The sequence below is a fragment of the Cordyceps militaris genome (genome assembly GCF_000225605.1).
Source record: "Cordyceps militaris CM01 unplaced genomic scaffold CCM_S00001, whole genome shotgun sequence".
Taxonomy (NCBI): Eukaryota; Fungi; Ascomycota; class Sordariomycetes; order Hypocreales; family Cordycipitaceae; genus Cordyceps; species Cordyceps militaris.
The window spans coordinates 3,347,400-3,367,868 of record NW_006271969.1 but is presented as its reverse complement, the minus strand read 5'-3'; the positions used below and the strand labels follow the sequence as shown (position 1 = coordinate 3,367,868).

At 56.8% G+C, this 20,469-nt stretch overlaps 8 protein-coding genes across 8 annotated transcripts; 2 read left to right on the top strand and 6 right to left on the bottom strand.

Moving 5' to 3' along the window:
- Positions 1-126: 126 nt before the first annotated feature.
- CCM_01084 (60S ribosomal protein L44) lies at positions 127-1,277 on the top strand (the record flags this gene model as incomplete). The annotated part of the gene is made up of 4 exons (XM_006666242.1): positions 127-194; positions 225-546; positions 742-1,160; positions 1,238-1,277. The coding sequence occupies 4 exons, from the start codon at positions 127-129 to the stop codon at positions 1,275-1,277; spliced, it is 849 nt and encodes a 282-aa protein (XP_006666305.1).
- A 346-nt stretch (positions 1,278-1,623) lies between these two features.
- CCM_01083 (Ureidoglycolate hydrolase) lies at positions 1,624-3,910 on the bottom strand (the record flags this gene model as incomplete). Its single annotated transcript, XM_006666241.1, has 4 exons — positions 1,624-2,234; positions 2,298-2,541; positions 2,649-2,769; positions 3,180-3,910. 4 exons carry the CDS (start codon positions 3,908-3,910, stop codon positions 1,624-1,626), a joined length of 1,707 nt encoding a protein of 568 aa, XP_006666304.1.
- Positions 3,911-4,992: 1,082 nt separating this feature from the next.
- CCM_01082 (Major facilitator superfamily transporter) lies at positions 4,993-6,877 on the top strand (the record flags this gene model as incomplete). The annotated part of the gene is made up of 3 exons (XM_006666240.1): positions 4,993-5,211; positions 5,292-5,587; positions 5,650-6,877. The coding sequence occupies 3 exons, from the start codon at positions 4,993-4,995 to the stop codon at positions 6,875-6,877; spliced, it is 1,743 nt and encodes a 580-aa protein (XP_006666303.1).
- A 386-nt stretch (positions 6,878-7,263) lies between these two features.
- Positions 7,264-8,898, bottom strand: CCM_01081 (cellobiose dehydrogenase; the record flags this gene model as incomplete). The annotated part of the gene is made up of 4 exons (XM_006666239.1): positions 7,264-7,612; positions 7,683-7,855; positions 7,917-8,728; positions 8,853-8,898. The coding sequence occupies 4 exons, from the start codon at positions 8,896-8,898 to the stop codon at positions 7,264-7,266; spliced, it is 1,380 nt and encodes a 459-aa protein (XP_006666302.1).
- An 806-nt stretch (positions 8,899-9,704) lies between these two features.
- Positions 9,705-10,097, bottom strand: CCM_01080 (MFS sugar transporter; the record flags this gene model as incomplete). Its single annotated transcript, XM_006666238.1, has 1 exon — positions 9,705-10,097. The coding sequence occupies one exon, from the start codon at positions 10,095-10,097 to the stop codon at positions 9,705-9,707; it is 393 nt and encodes a 130-aa protein (XP_006666301.1).
- Positions 10,098-11,353: 1,256 nt separating this feature from the next.
- On the bottom strand, positions 11,354-12,960 carry CCM_01079 (pyruvate dehydrogenase E1 component alpha subunit; the record flags this gene model as incomplete). The annotated part of the gene is given in 5 exon segments (XM_006666237.1): positions 11,354-11,862; positions 11,915-12,369; positions 12,480-12,613; positions 12,693-12,794; positions 12,814-12,960. The coding sequence occupies 5 exon segments, from the start codon at positions 12,958-12,960 to the stop codon at positions 11,354-11,356; spliced, it is 1,347 nt and encodes a 448-aa protein (XP_006666300.1).
- A 925-nt stretch (positions 12,961-13,885) lies between these two features.
- Positions 13,886-16,636, bottom strand: CCM_01078 (F-box and WD repeat-containing protein; the record flags this gene model as incomplete). The annotated part of the gene is made up of 4 exons (XM_006666236.1): positions 13,886-14,861; positions 14,915-15,507; positions 15,569-15,942; positions 16,603-16,636. The coding sequence occupies 4 exons, from the start codon at positions 16,634-16,636 to the stop codon at positions 13,886-13,888; spliced, it is 1,977 nt and encodes a 658-aa protein (XP_006666299.1).
- A 2,377-nt stretch (positions 16,637-19,013) lies between these two features.
- Positions 19,014-20,432, bottom strand: CCM_01077 (Zinc/iron permease; the record flags this gene model as incomplete). Its single annotated transcript, XM_006666235.1, has 4 exons — positions 19,014-19,209; positions 19,267-20,253; positions 20,323-20,339; positions 20,400-20,432. The coding sequence occupies 4 exons, from the start codon at positions 20,430-20,432 to the stop codon at positions 19,014-19,016; spliced, it is 1,233 nt and encodes a 410-aa protein (XP_006666298.1).
- Positions 20,433-20,469: the final 37 nt, after the last annotated feature.

Genomic DNA, 20,469 nt, shown 5'->3' with positions numbered 1-20,469 from the left:
TCAGATCCCAGGTCAACTGCGCTTTTGGCAAATCACCCAATCAGCCCATGTCCAGATTTATTGGAGAGGGCCAGCTATTCATAACCGCGTATTTAGCCATCGGACGTTTGATTTCCACTTTTCATAATGGCATCAGATTTGACTCTCAGCAGTTGCATTTCCCACGATACCTTCAAAGCCAGCAGCGTTGTCAAGTAAACTGATCCGGATCCAATTTGGTCCAGCCCCACTACCGGCTCTGCGCCACAGCGGAAGTCACGTGAGATAGAGGGGCACACTCTTTGGCGAGACAAGACGGAGCGCAACTTTGACCACACCAGCCACACTCAATGGGGTATGGCGCCGACCCTAGTTTCCCACAAACCGAGAAATCACCAAAACCTCTTGATTTTGCCCCGTCCTTGGAACTTTGCATCACCAAACAACCGTAGCGACATCCACACAACGTCGTCAAGATGGTACGTGCTGCGACCTTGGCCAGCTCTCGTGACATTTGATGCAGTTTTCGACGACAAAGAACATTCCTGTATCGACCGGACGGTTTGCGTACGCACGATGATAGTCTTTCCTCCCGAATCTCGACGACAATGCCTCTCAGGCACCTCGACTACGAAATTTCCTGCGCCAACATCTACAATGACGACTACTCAGCCGATTGCTGCTGAATCAATTTGCAGGAAATAAGAGGCAGGAATTGTGTCCGAATTGAGCTCTCAAATACGCACCGATGAACCACCATAGGAAAGACTATCTCGTGCGACCACAACGACCGGCCGATATGCGAACTATCTCCGCCGTCAAACTCTGCATCCCATGCCGGAGAACTGCCCGCCACCGCACCCGCTCACAAACGACGAAACACTGACTCGATTTGGAACACAGGTCAACATTCCCAAGACTCGCAACACGTACTGCAAGGGCAGGGAGTGCCGCAAGCACACCCAGCACAAGGTCACCCAGTACAAGGCCGGCAAGGCCTCGCTTTTCGCCCAGGGAAAGCGTCGTTATGACCGCAAGCAGTCCGGCTACGGTGGTCAGACCAAGCCCGTCTTCCACAAGAAGGCCAAGACCACCAAGAAGGTTGTGCTGAGACTGGAATGCGTTAAGTGCAAGACCAAGTGCCAGCTCGCCCTGAAGCGTTGCAAGCACTTTGAGCTGGGGTACGTTTTACTGGCCGATGTAGCTCGCCATCCGGCGTGCTGTAGGATACATGTACTGACTATTCTTCGCTATACAGTGGTGACAAGAAGACCAAGGGTGCTGCTCTTGTTTTCTGAGTGCACAAAAAACTATACTGGGGTTTCTCACACTTTTTTTGTGCTTTCCTTGACTTGCATTTGGGCATCGGAACAAACTGGCGAAGGGAGGTTCGTGTCCTCGATTGAGGGATGGTTCATAGGGAACGAATTATTACAAAAAGGAATGAAATTCTCTATGTCATGAAAATAGCAGCTTCACTTGAAGTGAATCTAGACAAAAATTCAAAAAATTACCAAAACCTGCACGGCTACGGCGGACCAAGGGCGAACGGGAGAGGGTTGCGTGATGATCTATTGTCTATGGCGGGAGCCCTATGGCGTGAAACGAAATGCGTTGACTGGTGGAATGGCAAGATACCAGCGGCTAGAAACCTTCGCCCAGTTGGATAGTTCTGCCACCGCCATACCACAAGGTGCCGCTGCGGGCGTCCAGGCCGCGTTCCTGCCCGACAACCCACTCTCCCGTAAACGCGGCGGCGTGGCTGTCCCAGACATCGGCCTCGAGCCAGCGGTTGACCTCGTCGACGGCCTCGACCCAGCGACGGCGCTTGGCCGGGGTGTCGTGGTCGGCCTCGGACAGATAGCGGCCGAGGGTGATGTGGGCGCTGGGGACCTGGTACCGCGAGCCGACCTCGACGCCGGCAGCGCGTACCTTTTCAAAGACGTCTCTGCGGAGGTGGTGGTACGTGTAGCCGTCCCCGGCGGTGACGTCTTGCGCCGCGAGGTCCACGCCGGCGGGCGGCGGCGAGAGCGGCGGCTCGCCGGACGCGGGCAGGAAGGAGAGGGCAAAGGCAGAGAGGTCGTACGAGACAAACGGCTTGACGAGACGGGCGCGGTGGCGGTGCGTGTGCGACACAATGGAGGGCACGGCGGGCCGGATGAGGGCAGTCAGGGCGGCAATCTCCTCGGGCGTCTTGGAGAAGGCAACTTCGAGGGCCGTCATGTGCATTCTGTAGACGGGCATGAGCCAGATGTCTGAAGGGAGCGGTTGTTAGAAAAGAAAAGGCTAGTCATGTCTTTGGGACGGGGGGAGCTTACTTGGCGCCGTTTGCTGGAGTAGTTGCTGGACTTTGCTGGCGAGCAGGATGACGTGTTCTGGCGGCCGGGCCCAGAAGACGAGACAGTTGCGCTCGTCTTGGAAGCCGGGCTGGATGGACGGGTTCGCCAGGCGGAGGAGATACTGGTCAATGACGAGCTCTTTGTAGTCTGTGGCGAGGAACTTTTCTCTTTGCTGGGCGTTGCGCTTTACACGATGAGTATCGTAGAGAGCCTGAATCTCGGCCTATATATACGTTATCAAAGCGTGAGGCTTGCTGGAATGTAGGTGAGAAATAACACAAACGGTGTAGAATGTGAATATATCATGGAATACAGATTAAGAGCACATACTGGGTCATCGTTGCACGCCTTGATGAAGACGTCGTATGGGTTCTCGCCTGGCTGGATGACGATGCCGGACAGGTCCTCGAGCTTGTTGCGCGCGTCCACAGAGACCAGTTTTTCGGCCATGCTATATGTTATGAGAAGAGGAAGAATAAGAAGAAGAAGAGGAAAAAAAAACGTCGAGTCACTCCGTGTGACAAGTCTGTACGGGGGCTGAGGGAAAAGAGAAGCATGGTGTCCGTTGCGGAGTTGAGGTGTACCCTATAGATGACTAATCGTTTCGGAGATGATATCGCGAAGTGGCTAAATAAGGAAAATCGAGTAAAATACCTACTTTGATAAAAATACCTTGATTTGACGTGTGATTGAATCTATGTACATAAATCATGGTTTGGAGGGGCAACGCCGGGTGTCCAATATGCAGACGCATTCGACTGGATGCTGGCCATGTGTCTATGTGGTCTCGTTATATACAGCTATATACTAGCATCCTCGACTAGAGAAAAACAGAATCTCTACAGTTTCCCCCTCGTGGACGTGTTGTGAATGGGAATCTGCACTCGCAGCTGCGGCTCCGGCCTCCCCTCGGCCTCAAACTCGAGCAGCTGGCAGTCCTCCTCGGCGACGCCGCTCGCAAACTGCGTCACGACAAAGTCCAGCGTCGTGCCGGGCGGGCCGAGCACGACCATGGGCGCATGCCACGTGCCGGCGCCATACGTGACCGCCTGGCGCGCCGTGCCCACAAACGCGCGCAGCTCCTTGAGGTTGGGCAGGCCGCGTCCCGGCGTCATCCCCGCGGCGTCGCCCGGCGGTGGCGCCGGCGTGTCCTCGTCCGCGTCTGCCGGCGGCAGGCTCGGGGCGACAATGACGAGGTACAGCTCCGCCGAGGACGCGACGGGCGCAAAGGTCTGCGTGGTGAAGGGGTGGCGCTCGAGGTTGCGCACGACAAACGCGGCGTGCCGGCCGCCGGCGGCGGAGAGCGGCCGGGCGGCGCAGACAAAGAGGCTCAGGACGGGCTTGCCCGTGTCGCCGCGGTACAGGTTGGCGACGCGGCTGGCGTGCCGGTACTGGATGGCGAAGCCCTGGTTGGCCGAGACGGCGTTGTCGGGGAGCAGCAGCGAGCCGGCGTGGTGCGCAAAGGCGGTCGGCAGCACGTCGGGCCGCGGGTTGGCGACGACGTCGCCAAAAGGTGCAAAGGCCCCGGCGGTGAGCGGCTCGGCGGTGACGCGCACGTCGAGATGGCCGACTTGGATCTTGCGGGCGGCCATGGCGAGATGGGATGCGTGTGTGTGGTTGGGGAGTGGTGGCGGGAGGAAGAAGGGTGGGAGAGAGGATGGATTTGTAGGAGGAAGAGATTATGGCGTGGTGGTGGCTGGGGTTGTCATGCCTGTGAGCAAATAATGCAGTTTGCTTGCTGACTGGGTTCTAAGGAATCAAGTTGTAGAAATTCAGATGGATAACAAAAAAATGAGAGGAGGAATTGATGCCTGTTGCAGTGTGGTGGTGGAAGCGCTAGAAAGCTAGGACGACACCGGAGAGCTCCGGGTGCATGGCCGGTCCTGCACACTGGCCCCTCCGGTTCCGGGGGTGGCCGGGTCCACGAGACACGGCGGACGGCGGCGCAAATTCGGCCAAGGGCGGGCGAATGGATTCAACAGACCAAGCCGGGCTGATGAATAATCGATTCTGGAGGAGATTTGGAAAATGGGACACTGGGTTTTGCTTCTAGCGTTGGCTGCTTGACGTAGGCTACTTGTAGCGTGGGCTTGAGACTACAAGTGGCCACGTTGAACCGATTATAGTCTGACATGATGCAAAGCTTCTTTATTCGCACTAAATAAATTATACCTTGATCAGCCTCAAAGTCTGAGAAACAGGTCAGGCATTCGCCGCTGCAAGGCCGTTTCATCGGAGCGTCGCCCTGCAAGCCTGCCAATGGCGCCACCACACCAGCGGATTCCGGATTCCGACGCCGAGGAATGCCCATTTCCGCACGCCGTTACAGATCGTACATGTTGTACATGATTTTGGCACAACAACGAAAAAAAAGAAAGAGGCAGAGGTTGAATATAGCATTCTCCACGGATATCGCATGGACAGCACTCTCATTTCCATTCAGCCAAGATAGCCAGTTTGTAAGCCCCCGTAATCCCGAAACGAACCATCAGTTTGCCTCCTGCCGATCTTCCGGCGCCGGAGCCGGCAAAGCCTGCCTGACCCCAGCAAAAACGTCTCCAAAGTTTCTTCAGCAGACCAACATGACCTTTTCCCTCTTCTACCATGTTGCTGATTTTCTTCCTTGTATAAATCCCTGTACACATCGTTCCCGTGCCATGCGGCTCACGTTCCGATGAGACCCAGCTCTGACCGCCGCACACCGCGGCCGCCCTCGCTCGACGGCGTGCTGCTCCCAGCCGTGCCGAACAGCCGTGATGCGCCGCCGCCGGCCGTCTCCAAAGAGCAGACCAGCAAGAAACCCGTCGCGTGGAAGGACATGCCCCAAAAACGGCAGCTCGCCATCCTGACCATCTCCCGTCTGAGCGAGCCGTTGGTGCAGACGTCGTTGCAGGTGAGATTTCCGACTTTTGTCATCCGCAACGTACTTTTGACAAACGACCAAAAAACTCACAAGATGATGATAAAAAAAAGGCCTACATGTATTACCAGCTCAAATGGTTCGACCCGTCCCTGCCCGACTCCGCCATCGCCACGCAGGCCGGCCTCTTGCACGCCAGCTTCATGGCCGCCCAGTTCGTCACGGCGCTCGTCTGGGGGCGCGTGGCCGACTCGCCGCGCGCCGGCCGCAAGACGGTGCTGCTCATCGGACTCGTCGGCACCAGCCTGTCGTGCGTAGGCTTTGGCTTTGCCACGTCCTTTTGGCAGGCGCTGCTATTTCGGACCCTCGGGGGGGCGACGAATGGCAACATTGGCGTGATGCGGACCATGTGCGTTCTCCAAGAGAGAACAAAAAAAAAAAAAAAAAAAAACAACTAACTGGTTTTTACAGGATTAGCGAAATCGTCAGGGAAAAGAAATTTCAACCCCGCGCATTCATGCTCCTCCCCATGACCTTCAACGTCGGCATCATCGTCGGCCCCATCCTCGGCGGCCTCTTGTCCGACCCGGCCGGCAGCTACCCGGCGCTGCTCGGCGGCGTGCGCTTCTTCCGCGCCTACCCCTACGCCCTGCCCAACATGGTCAGCGCCGCGTTCCTCGTCGCCGCCGCCGCCGCCGTCTGGCTCGGCATCGAGGAGACGCTCGACGCCCTGCGCGAGCGGCCCGCCGGCGACCTCGGCCTGCGCGTCGGCCGCCGCCTCGCCGCCTGGTACCGCCGCTGCCGTATCTGGGGACAAAAAAGCGGCCCGGACGAGCGCGGCGCGTATGCTGCGCTCGAGACGCACGACATGGAGCTCCCAGACACCTCGGATACAGAAGCCGGCCGCACCGCGTCGGTTGGCGGCGGCGCAAAACCACGCCGGTCCGGTGCGCGCTACACCCAGCGCCTGCCCTTTCGGCAAATCTTCACGCGCAACGTCATCTTCATCTTCATCGCGCAATTCTTCCTCGCCTTTCACATTGGCACCTTTAACGGTCTGTGGTTCGTCTTTCTCTCCACGCCCGTCTACGACCCATCCAACAGCACCACGACGCCGTCCCTGCCGTTCCGCTTCACGGGGGGCCTGGGCATGCAGCCGCAGCGCGTCGGCGTGGCCATGGCCATGATTGGCGCCATCGGCATCACCATGCAGCTGTTCCTGTACCCGACGCTGGCCGCCCGCCTCGGCACGCTGCGCTCGTGGCGGCTGTCGCTGCTGTGCTTCCCGCTCGCCTACTTTGTCGTGCCGTACCTGTCGGTGGTGCCGAGCACGGTGGCGCCGCCGGCGGCCAAGGCGGGCGCGGCCGTGTGGCTGGCCATGGGCGCCGTGCTCCTGGGGCACGTCGTCGGCCGCACGTTTGCGCTGCCGAGCATGGCCATTCTCATCAACAACGGCGCGCCGCACCCGAGCGTGCTCGGGACCGTGCATGGGCTCGGGCAGAGCGTCAGTAGCGCGGCGCGGACGCTGGGACCCGTGATTGGCGGCCCCGTGTACGGCTTCGGCTTGAACCAAGGCTATGTCGGCTTGGTGTGGTGGACGCTCAGCGGCGTCTCCGTGTGTGCGTGCCTGGCGAGCCTGTTGGTCAAGGAGGGGGATGGCCACGAAGTGTGGCTGGAAGGCGATGACGAGGATGAATAGACGAAGATGAATGGATGAAGAGGCATAGACGAAGTCAAATAGACGAACAGACGAAGCGACGAAGAGACGAAGAGACGAAGAGACGATATAAAACGGATCACCGAGTAGATTATAAGACGATTGCATTACCAACAAAGTTCGAGTATATAAAATATCGAGATAGACATCACCCGCCGGTAAAACCCAAATTGAAAGATACCCGACAGAATGTCAAGACAATCTGCCATGTAGCATTGTTGCCCGTGGAAGAAGGGAAGAAACGACACCCAAACAATGACAGTACGTATACCTGTATGCTGTCAAGCTCCCTGCACCGAAAACGCCCAACTTGAACAAAACCAGAGAAAATGATATGTTACACTAAAGATTTGAACAGCAGACATGGTCTAGAGGAATGGCTTGTTGGTCCTGGTGCCCAGCTCGTGGCCTTGTTCCTCATGCGACACGCGGCCGCTGCCGCTCTTCCACGGCGACGGCGAGCCGGGGGCCCTCTTGACGCTGGGATTGGGCAGGGGGTCGTGGTCGTCCCGGTCGCGCGCCGTGCCGGGCTCGTTGTCGGTCCATCGGTCGTCGCCGTACGAGGCGGCCTGCGCGGCACCAAAGGCGGCAGCGATGCGGCGCTTCTTGGCGGCGCGGATCTGGCGGATGCTCAGGAAGAGGGCGGTGAGGCACAACACCATGACGGTGATGCAGAGGCCGAGAGCGGCGACAAAGTTCATGGCGAAAAAGTAGCCACTGCATGCGGGTTAGAAGAAGGGATGACGGCGACTCCTTTAGGGTTGGTACGTACTAGAGCATGTTGAACATGGCAAGGAGTAAGACGCCATTGCCGAGCCAAACGTGGATTCTACCGTATCTTGTTGGGGCGCGCGTTCGACGGTATTCGAGGTGGTGCAGGACGCCAAGGGTGAACTGGCCGAGCAGGAAAGCGACGACGAGGAGTCCGATAATCTGATGCGCCGAATTGAAGCTCATGGACTGTAGCGGGTGATAAACGTTAGCAAACAAACGTGTTTTAATGGCACGTCCTGGCACTTACGCGGTTGTAATGGAAGCTGGTGGCGATGCCCATGCCAAAGCCAGCGAGTACAATGACAAGAGCCACAGCCTGGTTGACACCGTGCCAGCTCGCCCAGCGCCCGACACGCAGCAGCACAATGCCGAGCGGAAAGAGCACGAGAATCGCGAGCGTCATGAGCGCCGCGTGCATCGACGACTTGACATCAAACAGCTTGGTGACATGTTCCACCTGGGTGATGCCCTCATCCACCGACTTGTCCGTCAGGACCGGTGCGTCGGCCGTGCCCTTTGTGCGCGCCATGTCGATGCTAAAGACACCATGCGACTCGTGGTAGCGCAGGGGCGCGCGCTGGTCGTCGGCGTGCAGCTTCTGGCGGGGGCCGAGGGCCCAGATGGACTTTTGGCTGTTGGAGTTGAGGTCGAGGTAGCCCTTGCCCGAGTCGGCGCCGGGCCAGTTCTGGCACTCGATGCAGCGAAACGACAGGGTGGCGAAGCCGTCCTTGACACCGGTGCCCGGCAGGTACTCCCAGCGCATGGCGTCGTAGAAGCGCGGCTCGTAGTGGCCGTAGGCGAGGCGTGGGGAGAGCGTCACGTTGTCGCCCTTGGCATTGAGGTACATGACGAAGTAGAGGGCGCCGGCCATGTCGTGGCTGCCGAGGCCGATGGCGCCCCAGGAGCGCGTGGTGCGCATGCGCATCGTGACAAAGTAGTCGTTGACGTCCTCGTCGCCAATGGTAAAGGCGAAGCCGAGATCCTTGTCGGGGGAGACAAAGGTGGACTGGCCGGTCGGGTTGTCTGCGTCGTCGGCGGCGGCGAGGGAGGGTACGAGGACTGACAGGGCATAATTGTTAGTATTTGGAGAGTGTTTTTGCGACGATGGGAGAGGTGCTTCCGGAGAGTTGTTTTCTCGGAGGGAGGGGGGGGGGTAAATTCTGGCTATAAGGGGGAGGGTTACCAGCAACGGCGGCGGCGGCATAGCGCCAAAAGGATGATAATCGCATGACGGCGAAGATGTATTATAACATGAGCGAGCGAGGGAGTTGATGTTCAGAAGAAAAATGAAGCCAAATAACGAATGAAGATGGCCCAGGCCCAGGAGAGACGACGAGTTTGTGGGATCGAAAGAGGGAGCAGCGCGAGAGCTTGGAGGGCAGCTGGCAGGGGTAGCGCGTAGGCAGGCCAGCACAGTGTGGCTTTGCTCAGTCTCGTCTGTTGTGCCGAATCTGGGTTGGTCTGAAAGATGGAGAGTTGGTGGATTTTGTAGATCTTGGCCGCGTCTTTGATTTCAATTCCAGAATTCCAGTCAATTTCAGTGCGGCTGGAAAATGGGGGGGAGTGAGATTGACGACAGTATCTCGTTGCCTCCAAGCATGCTGACACGTCTCCCGATTTCCTCTCCGTCATGCCTACAACTGCCATGTTTATTCCTTGGTCATGCTCCTAACTATTCTTGTTCATGCATTGACTTTGCTATTTGTACAGAATACTCCGTACAAGACTCCATATGCACTAGGAAACAAGTGTGGAGCAATCTAAAGGCAGAAGACGGGGGTGTGGACCTTGGATTGCTATTCAACCCCTTTTTAGTGGTCAACATTATTCCAAAAACAACATAGCATAGTCTCCTTCACAACGTTCTCCCATGATTCAAACTGCCTGTGTTGGCTGAAGCCTTCCCTCTGGCCTCCTACACATGCGTCTCGTCGCACAGCTTGCTTGAAAGTCGTGCTGAATCTCCGCCAAGCTTCGCCGCCGCTACCCCTCCCCCCCCGGGTCAGCGCCGCCCAAACCACACAAAGGATGTTACTCACGCCAGCATGATGCCATTAATGAAGCCCTCGCCGACGCCGACGACCAGACGGCCGGCGATGAACATGCCGAGATGCACCGCCCCGGCTTCGAGCACGACGCCGAGCGCAAAGACGAGCCCGCCAATGGCGATGCCCGACGACCGGCCCAGGCTGTCGGCGACGTGCCCGGCGAGGAACGACGTGACGGCCGCGGAGAGGAGCATCGACGACACCACGAGCCCGTGCACCGCAGGGCTCGGGTGGCCAAAGTGGTCGACATAGCTGCCCATGACGGTCGCGGGGCCGATGATGCCCGTGTCGATGCCCTGCAGGAGCCCACCGACGGAGCAGACCAGGCTCGCCACGACGTAGCGCGGCGGTCGGCGGAATATCTGGGCGTCTTTTCCCATACTTTCCGTGTCTTTTACGACTGCTGAAGAGCTGCGCAAACTGAATGGGCACGCTATGAGTGCTTTATACGGGCGAGCTGGGTGAGTCCTCACGGACGGACTCGGCCTCTTTTCGCGCCCCAAAATAGAACCTAACCAGCATGTTGACGACCGCGTAAGACAAGGCTGCGTAGAATTGACCCGCAAGGCAAGGGAGGGGGAGGAGAGCCGGTATCGTTCGTGTCGGCGCGCCCAACCTGCAAACACCAGGATAGGAAACTCCGCAGCATACTGATCAGCAGCGTTGACCATGGCGGCTGATGTAGACCATACTGCGCGTTCAATGCTGGAATGTGAACAATGATCATGGCTATCTGAGTAGTTGGTATTTCTTATGAACAGGTGATGCGTCTACTTGAACGGGTTGGACGGCTTACACGCCGGTACCGGATTCATCGGCCGTGTAAATTACCTTTCTGGGAACGCCTTTATTGGTTCCTCACCAACCGTCTCGGCAGCGCCAAGCTGTGATATTGGCCACACGGATTTTAAAACAATCCGCCCTCTTCTGACCGCTACCATGTTTTGTCGCAACGCCGCCAACCAGGTAGGTTGCGTTGTATCCGACAGGCAGGCTAACCGATTCCTTGGAGCACGGCTGAACCACAGAGTGGGGAGAAAGCGAGTATCGCGACGCCAGCTTGAACCAGAAACGGAAAATAATGGGATGGCATTTGAAAGGGCGCTGAGATATGTTTTTTTTATGCTTTGAAACTGAAAGGACGGGCTGACGGTGACGTGGAAGCAGGGGAGCAGTCAGAACGCCGGCGGAAAGGGCGCCGCCCGACGTGCTCAAGGTCATTCGCGGTTTAATCTGCAGGCAAAAAAGGAAAAATTACAAGGGCAACAACAACGGCGGGTTAAGAATACAGGGCGAGGGCATGCCGTCAATCTACCAAATACATGCAATAATTGACCAGTTACAGTTCACACGAAAGACAAAAATCGAAACAACATTTTTTATTTCGAAAAAAAAGGAACCTCCCGTACACTCTAATCTAAACGATTTATTGTACAAAAGGCGTCTAACTTAGGTATTTCATTAGAGTAACGCGATAAAGTGAAACATGGCAGGCAGGCAACAAAGGCAAGAAAGAGAAAAGGGCCGTTTCCAAAGCGGGAGATGAGCAGGCTCTTCCGACGCCCTCCCTTCTTCCTTTTGACTCTCTCCCCAAATAATATATCAGCAACCAAGAGGTTTCATTCAGGAAACATTCTTAGTTGAAGTAGTAGTTCTCGTCGTTGGTGCGGCCACGGATGTACTGGGGCTCGGAGCCGGGGACGTAGATATCCTCGAACAGAATCTGGGGCTTGGCCTCGGGGATGGCCATCTCCTCCGCCACGGCGACCTCGCCGGCGACGTGGCTGCGGGCCTCCTTGTCAATCTTCTTGAGCTCGTCCTCGGTGGTAATCTCCCAGTCGAGAATCTTTTGCTTGAGGCCGGCAATGGGGTCGTTGGTCGAGCGCATGCGCTGAATCTCCTCGCGGGTGCGGTAGGTCGTGCCGGGGTCCGACATGGAGTGACCACCGTAGCGGTAGGTGACATATTCGAGGACCATGGGGCCCTTGCCCGCTGCGGTCCACTCCTTGCCGTACTTGACGGCGGCCTTGACGGCGAGGACGTCCATGCCGTTGACCTTGAGACCAGGAATGTACTGTCCGCGCTTGTAGTAGTCGGTCAGGGCCGACGAACGGGCCGCAGAGGTACCCATACCGTACTTGTTGTCTGGGGACGATTAGCATACCAAGGTCAGAAAGAGGGTGTGAGTTCGACTCACTCTCGCAGCCGAAGAGGGCAGGGAGGTTCCAGAGCTTGGCCATGTTAAAGGCCTCAAAGACCTGACCCTGGTTGGAGGCACCGTCACCGTAGAGGATGACGGAGGCATTCTTGTTACCGTTGTACTTGTGGGCAAACGCCAGGCCGGCACCGACGGGGACCTGGGCGCCGACGATGCCGTTGCCGCCGTAGAAGCCCTTGGAGAACATGTGCATGGAGCCGCCCTTGCCGTAGGCGATGCCCTCACGGCGGCCGAGGAGCTCGCCGATGATGGAGCGGACGCTGGCACCGCGCATCAGGGCGAAACCGTGGCAGCGGTAGGCGGTGATGATATCGTCCTCCTTGGTTAGGGCGTGCTCGATGCCGGTGGCGACGGCCTCCTGGCCGGTGGACAGGTGGCAGAAGCCACGAATCTTCTTCTCCTTGTACAGACGGTCGGCGGCCATTTCCATTTGTCTAGGGGTGTCTCAATTAGCCTTGATCCGCACGTGATACTATTAGACGAATCGGTAGACGGTGGTGCGTGTATCGATTCGCCCTGCTAGCATGTGTCGTGTCGTCCATACCTGATGCTGACCATGTCGTAGTACATCTGCTTCAACTCCTTCTTGGAGACCTCGATGGTGTAGGGAGGGGGGTCGAGCTCGTAGGTCTCGAAGCTCTCGTCGGAGAGGTTGACGAGGAAGTGCTCATCCTCGGACTATTGGAAAGAGGGTGATGTTAGCGACGTTGTCCTGCTCGATTGGCGTGGTCTTGCCATGACAACACGATGCTGACACAAATCCACCATCTTCCAGTATTTGCCGCTCCAAGCGAGCACAGACAACAGCCGGTTCACCCGAATGAAATTCGGTATCCGTCGGAGCAAGTGCAAAAGAAAACTGTAAACAGGGTGCATACCTCGGGCACATTGGTGCTCAAAGACGCAGAGGCCGCATCAGTGGTGACGAAGCGAGCGGCAGCGACGGCGCCCAGACGAATGGGAGTAGCAGCGACAGCAGCCCGGCGAATCGCCACGCGAGGGGCGGAAAGAGCTCTGGAGAACATCGTTTAAGCAAACAAGCCAAGGGAATGACTTGAGGAGAAAACGATGCTAAAGAAGGGCGGTAGGAGGGGGGGCGATGAAGAAGGGTGTAAAGGTTTGGGGAGAGGGGAGAAAAGGCAGAGCGTAGACCCTCACGTAAAGCTGCGAAATTTCGCGCTGGTTGAGCGTTGAGAGCTCGACTGCGACGCTTGTTGGTCCCTTGCTAACCAGGAGTGGACTAGCTCCCATGTCACGTGTAGCTTTATCTGTGCCATGGCCCCAATCGGGCCGGCCAAATCCCTGAGAAAAAAAACTCCCCTGACCCTCCGGTGCGCTCCGGGCGCCTGGCCAGGGCAGGCCAAACCCGATATTTCGTCTGATAGCGCCGCTATTCGGTCGATATTATGGGGCTATGTTTCTTACCTTGGTAGGTACCTAACATTCATCAAGTCTCATCTTCACCTCACCAAGTCGACAACACTTGTTAAATAAGCACCATATTTATTGGCATGAGTAAATCTATTCCTAACTTCCATGGCCGGATATCTTTCTGTTCGCTGCCCACCAATGGCAGCCAAATGGTATAATCCACTGTCGATATCGCCACAGTCCAAAAGTCGAATGGGCGCTCATTGTATGCCGTGTCCCAAGCCTGGCCCAAATGCAAATGTTTCCCCCAAAAATGCATATTACGGTAAAGCAACGCTAATATCATGAGCGTCCAAAAACCATCACCATGGTCTATATACCCTTGTATTCCCAAATTATACAGCAACGCGCCTGCCCGAGATAAGGAAATCCCACCCACTGCACAGACTGCGACTAGGTCCAGCCTCGCAGAATGCCGTCGTAGTAAAGGGCATAGAGGATACAAGCCTCCTGAGTCCTTTTCTCTTTCGCCACAGAGGCTCACCCGGTCGATGCATTCCGGACGCACTGTGCGACGCTTCATGATGTCGTCTCGCCCAGTAAATTCTCGAGTTGTTGTGGTATGTCGACATCCGGCAACGCGGCCATTGCTGATGCAGCATCTTCCATATCTACATCTTGACTCAATGATGCTCGACTCGAGTCGCCAGTGGTTGACTCCCTATCATGGTATCCAAAGCCCATGGCGCTAACAGAGCGATGGGGCTCATCTTGCAGCGCACGATGATGCAATGATAATGGCCGGTCGTACAACATTTCCTCGGGGGGAGCAAAGGACCACACCTCCATGACAGTCCGTCCATTTCGCAAAGCCATTGCGACACACTTCTCCTCCTCAAAGGCAACACGCCAGACTGCGTCGCCTTGAGATATCAGTTCGCGCACGAGGTGGCCTGTTTTGAGATCCCAAATCTTGACGCGACCGTCGCTACCACCACTGACAACTCGGGTGTCATCAAATTGTAGGCTCGTAACACTATTATCATGCGCCGCCAGCCTATGAATCGGACACATCCTTTCCAGGGACCAAACTCGAACGGAGCCGTCTGAGCCACCGGTAACCAACGTATCTCCGCGCATTTGCAACTGGCCAACGAGTGACGTGTGGCCCTGGAGGATGGCAAGGCACTCACCACTTCTGGGATCCCATACACGGACGTTGGTATCTAGACTACCCGTCACGACTCGCTGCCCATCAAAGGCAATGGCGTAAATCTGGCTAAAATGTCCCTGGAGAGTCTGCAAGCACCGTCCTTCCGAGATGCTCCAAACACGGGCGAATGTATCGTAGCTACCAGACACAACAATGTCTCCCTTGATTTCGAGACAACGGACACTCGACTGGTGCCCCAAAAGCACATTGCGGCACAGGCCCGTTCTGATATCCCAGATTCTGAGCGTCGTATCGCGCGAGCCGGAAATTGCAGTATGTTCGTCGGCCATCTTCAGACAGCGGACTGTAGAGGTATGCCCCCGCAAGGTGTGCAGGCAGGCGCTGTCAGAGTTAGTATCGGGGAGCATCCCTGTATGTAGACGGCTCCGACTCACCCAGTCTTAAGATTCCACACGCGGACATCCCTATCACAGCCACCACTGACCATGGTGTCGCCCCAGGGAACCATGGCCCAGACGCCCATGACGTGGCCCTGCAGTGTTCGCTGCGAGTTGCCATCCGTATCAAAAACGTGAATCTTGGCGTTATCAAGAGCCACGATGATGTATTTGGAAGTGAGGTGCAAACTGGTGACGACGCCCCCCTCTTGTGTTATATTCTTTACCGTGCTGGTACCACCAGAGCGCCAGGCAGCCTCAACAAGATACCTTTGTTTGAAGTGTGATTTATACGTTCGCAGCTTGGGTCGCATTGGGCTGCCATCCACGCTCCGTGAGCCGGCGTGATGAACCATGAGAGGCATGGCACCAGGAAAGCTGCTAGTCATTTCAGAGTCGGCGGCGGGTAATTGAGGGGTTGGTCGGGTTGGGACGGCCGAGGCAGCGTATACTTCTGATAACCGTCGTCCGTAGTCGTGCTTTACACAAAGGTTTTTCCAAGTCATGTCGTCGCTGAGCAAATCACGCCATCGCTTAGAGACTTGAGATGCGCGCGCCAAGACTTTAGGGTCATCGATGAACGATAATATCTATGAGAACAGAGTTAGAGACTTGTAGGGGGGTCATGACTGGCAAATGCTGATTGCATACCCTTAGGCATAGCTCATCAGGAAGACTTGTGAATGGGTCCTTTTTCAGAAGCGGGCTGACAAACTGATGTACAAAGCTCAACTGCTGACTTGTGCACAGGTTAAGTAGATCGGCGAGAACTCTTGTACGTTGGGGACCGGAGCAGTTTTTAAAGTGCTGGCGAACCTTGGCGAGGAAGAAATCCTCGTCGTCGGCGGCATCACTCCAGTCGGGCTGGTAATGTGAAGGGCCGGGCGAGGCGGCTGGGGTAGGCGGAGGCGGCGGCGAGCCGGTGAGTTGCTGATCAAAGTCGGCGGCCGGAGTGGACATGCTAGGCGTGGGCGGCCCATTAAGGTGCCGTTGCTTGGGCATCTTTTCGTCGACGAGGTCCATGTCTGAATCGGAGGCGGCATGAAGCATGAGCTCTTCGGTCAAGAGGCTCCCTCTCCTCTCGGAGAAGCCGACGGGTTTCTTGTATCCAGTCATTGGCCGGCCGGGGAGGGGACCGAGTGAAGACGTTGGCGCGGGAGCGAGCGATGGCGATGGCGATGAGGAGGAGGAGGAGGCGTCGGGTGCGGGCCAAAGGCGGCGGCAGTGGCACGAAGCAGAGAGGAAGAATGGCGGCGACAAGTTTTTGTGTGCTATGTAGGTGAGCGAGTGCGAAAAGGGCGATGTTGGAGATTCGACGAGGGATGGACCAAGGGCGGCCAAGAAGAGAGCGAGCGGGCCGGCCGAGTCAGGCTTTTTGCATGCATGCAGCAGAGTCAAGTAAGGAGGAGAGAGAGGGCGAAGTGAGGAGAATCGAGGGCGCGGCCGCAGGACCCAGGCAGCGTTTGTGGCGATTGGGCTGAAGGAGCGTTGGGCGGTAAGAAGGAAGAGGGCAAGGGCGGAAAAGTAAATGAGGAGGAAGAGGACGAGGAGTGTAGTTGGCGGGCTCGGTTGATGCAACCATCGAGGGAACCGGCAGTGTGGCCCAGTCCAGCCAGTCCAGTCAAAGAGGCAAGCAGCAAGCAGCGACCCAAGTGGGCGCTGGGCACGGGGCGCAAGGGACTGACAGCGACTTGGTATCACGGCGTGTGGCGCTGGCATGTACTGCGGATTTGGTTACACTTGAGGAGGTATAGATGGTTGGAGAAGATGCTCTATTTTCTCTTGCTTCTTGGAGCTATTTTCTAGACTTTTCCTACTCTTCTTTGGGCTACCCATATGCTATGGCGCTCCGTCCTGGTACCTTACCTCCGTCTAGGTAGGTAGTTACAGGTACTGTACCTAGCAAACCGCTAGTGAGGCACCCACCATTGACCAGCTGGCGCTTGAGCCACCTAGCGCCTCCCCTCCGCGACAACAACTGGCGGCCACCGTTGGGTCTGCCCGCGGCGGAGGCGGGATCCCAAAGGCAGCGGCCGATGAAAGGCGCTCAAGTCTCGACGGTGTCTTTGAATGGCGCTCGATGGATGCAGTCTGAAGCGAAGCCGGGGTGGGGGTACGCGCGCGCGCGCGGCCGCCGCAGACGACCCCATCAACGCCATGCGCAACAAGGGCAATAATAATAGTCGCCTGCAGAAATCATAAAATCAAATCGGGCTTCATGACAGATTTCCGGGCCGATACAACACACCACATGCACAGCGCCGGCCGCGCCGCCATAGGTGAGAAAAAGCAAAAGCACGCAAAAAAACAAGTGGTTGGTGGGACCCCTGGTCGATACATGGCGTGCTGATCTCAGGTACGGGAGGGAGACTTTTGGAAACACAAGCAAGTATCCGTACGGAAAGCAAGCAAGTCAGCAGGCAAGCACCGAGTGTCAGTTCTCGGGTCCTTGCTCAAGAGAAACAAAGGGATGGATGGGTGTGATGCAGGCACAAAAGGGTCCGTGTCCAGGCGGTTGAGCCAGATGCTGGCGCGCCTCGTCTCTCTTGCGGCACAAGGGGATTTTGGCAGATAACTAGGTGAAGGCGTCAAAAATCGCCGACACGACATGAAAGCGAACCAAGAAAGCACGAGGCGAGCTAGTTACACATGTCATACTGGTAATAATAAGGCGGCCGCCTTTCGACAACGGCTTAGCCGCCGCAAGAAAACCACCCGAGAACCAAGATAAATGGCCGAGACAACTAGGGAGACTGTACGGATTACGGAGTAACCATGTACATAGGTAACTTGTAGGTAGTTATCAAACTCGACTAATCCGTTCATCGGGTGTCTTGGCCGCAACCTGGTGCCCTGGGGGTTGTGCATTGCAACTCTCATACCAGATCTGTGAGAGAGCCTGCCCGCCCGTTCCCTTGACCGAACCAAGACCAAGAACAAAACTCCCATTCGGCAATTGAACCAAATCCCAAAAAGGAAAAAGGGGACGAATAATCAGGCCATCTCCTTTTTTCCTCGACAAGAAACATGTTGCTGGTTCACCAACCCCCCCCCTCGTCTAAGCCACCATGTCTGTATCGGCGCAGATCAAACCAGGTTGGCTAAAAAGTACCCTCGCTAGGAAGGGTAAAAAAAGCCGCGGCTTGCATCAATAGCCTTTCACCTGGGCGAGCACCAATATCAGCCTGCTATGACAAAAGGGGCTGTAACACGGGCTGGCGCCGCTCGGTCCACAGCATTACCAGCAAGCGCGTGTCAACGGCTGCTTATAGATTGTACTCGGTACCAGGTCATTCGAGTTGGCCACCCAACTATTATGTACTGGTACTGTGTTCATCATCCACCATAGTTAGTTATGTGTTTTCACTGTTTCATTCTTCGGCAGCGGAGATGGCTTGCTGCACCCGCTCAGATCAGCGTACCGGAACTTCCACCCCCCTGCCGCTCCACGCTCAGCGACCTTTCACTTCTTGCTCTGCATATTACACATTGTTATAACTATATAAATCCATCGTTCCTTCTCGTATAACTAACTACCTCTATTTACCTCGCCCCCTTGTGTTTGCTACGGTGAGCCGGCCAATGTACGCCGCAGCCATGTTTGTGCCCTTCTTTTTTTAGGATAGCACATATCGCGGCCCCCTCCCTTTACCAGGAGCCCATGTCTTGGTGTTTCACACTTTAGTCGCTCGATCTACAGCGGGGAGAAAAGGAAAGGGCACATCATGTAGCCGTATGCACTAGTACCCGTGTAACTATCGTCACATGGCTCACGCCGGTTCGGTCCTAACTAACATATCGGCGGCACGTACCGCTGGCATACGAAAATGCGACGTGCAGACGTCATGAACATGGGGAATTTCCCTGATCGTTTTCAAATTGCCATATAATAAGTTGCGCTATCTCTAACTTCTATTAGACCACCATCTCCCAATTGAGCAAAAAGAAAAGTCAGCCTGTAAAAGCAGAAGCAATGCATTCTATATTAAACGTAGAAGTCAACAACTCCAATTCCATTTTTTGTTACATCCTTGCAGAAATGCCCCCAACCCCATTTTTAGAAGAGAAAATTCCAAGACATGTCGCGCACATGGTCTCAGTGGTGATGACCTCCAATCTGCGTCAAAAGCGGCAGCAGCATGCCTGCCGTTGTCGCGAGCGTGTCCCGCAGCGCCGGTCCACTGGCCTTGGCCGGATTGTTGGTACTCGTCTCCATGTAGCCATTCGACGGCGGGCCGTGGTCGTGGCCGTGGCTCGCGCCATTCTCCTCCATGGCATGCATGGCAACATATCTACATCTCAGTTAGCACGTGTTACAACTCGCCAACCAATCGCCGTGAACCACTTACAAAAACGTGCCGCCCGAGAAGAGCAGAAGCATGCCCGTCCACCAGTGGCCCGCGCTCTCGTCCATGTTGCCGCCGCCCAGCAGCCAGACGAGCAGGTACGTCGTGAGTGCGCCGGCGGGCGCCGCCAGGCTAAAGACCAGCAGGTGCGCCTTGGCTGCGCGCTTCGACAGGCCCTGCCGCAGCAGCACCGAGGTGAGGCCAAACGCGGCGGGCGCCTTGTGGATCATGATGGCGAGGAAGATGATGAAGCCGAGCTTCATGCTCGACGAGGCGGCCGACGCGCCCATGGCGATGCCGTCGGCCGCGGCGTGAATGACCAGCCCAATCGTCGTGGCCATGCTGCGCGCCACCCGGGGCGCCTCACGTAGGGAAAAGCTGCCCAGGAAGCCGCGTTCCTCGTCCTCCACCGAGGCCCGATCGCCGCCGAGGTTGTCCATGCTGATGTGCTGCGTCTGCGGGCGCGCCGACTGCAGGCTGTCGCTGGCGTGCTGCGGCAGCCGGTCGATGAGGAACATGAGGATGAAGCCGAGGACCATGGACAGGCCGATCTCGAGCGTCGGGATATCACGGTGCGTCTCTTCGCCGCCCGCGTGCGTGCCGTGTTCGTCGGTGCCGGAATCCGCAGACCCGGGTGTCTCCTGGGACGGGGGCGAGCTTGTCTCCTCGTTGGCCCGGGTGGCCGCTCGGCGCACAATATCACCTGCTTCCTTGTTGTACCAATCGTTCGTCGCGAGGGTTTCCGCTGAGGCGGCGTACGCTAGAATGCTGCGCGCTTCGATGGCGAGGGCACGGGGTAGGCGACGCAGCAGCTGGCTAGTCTTGGGGTCGTGTGCGGCAATCGGCGTGGTCGAGGCGGCTTCGATGCCTTCCGGGATGATGATGATCAGCGACGTGCCGACAAGGACGCCGACACCGATGCTCGAGATCAAGCGCAGCTGAGACTGCGACAGGTTCATTGACAGCGGCACTGCGCCGGCCAAAAAGGAGCTACGCGATGCAGATTGTCAGTACTGTTGTGTGCCAAGGGGTTCGTTTTGACGGGTATGATGGGCTTACGCGACTGCCATGATGGCCTAGGGGACGTGATGGTAAGCATAAAACGTTTTCAATTGCTGAATGCGCGAGTAACTCACGCATAGCACAACGAGGAGCGCTAGGCCGGCCATGGCTATGATGGCTCCCTCACGGGCAGCTTGCGCTTTC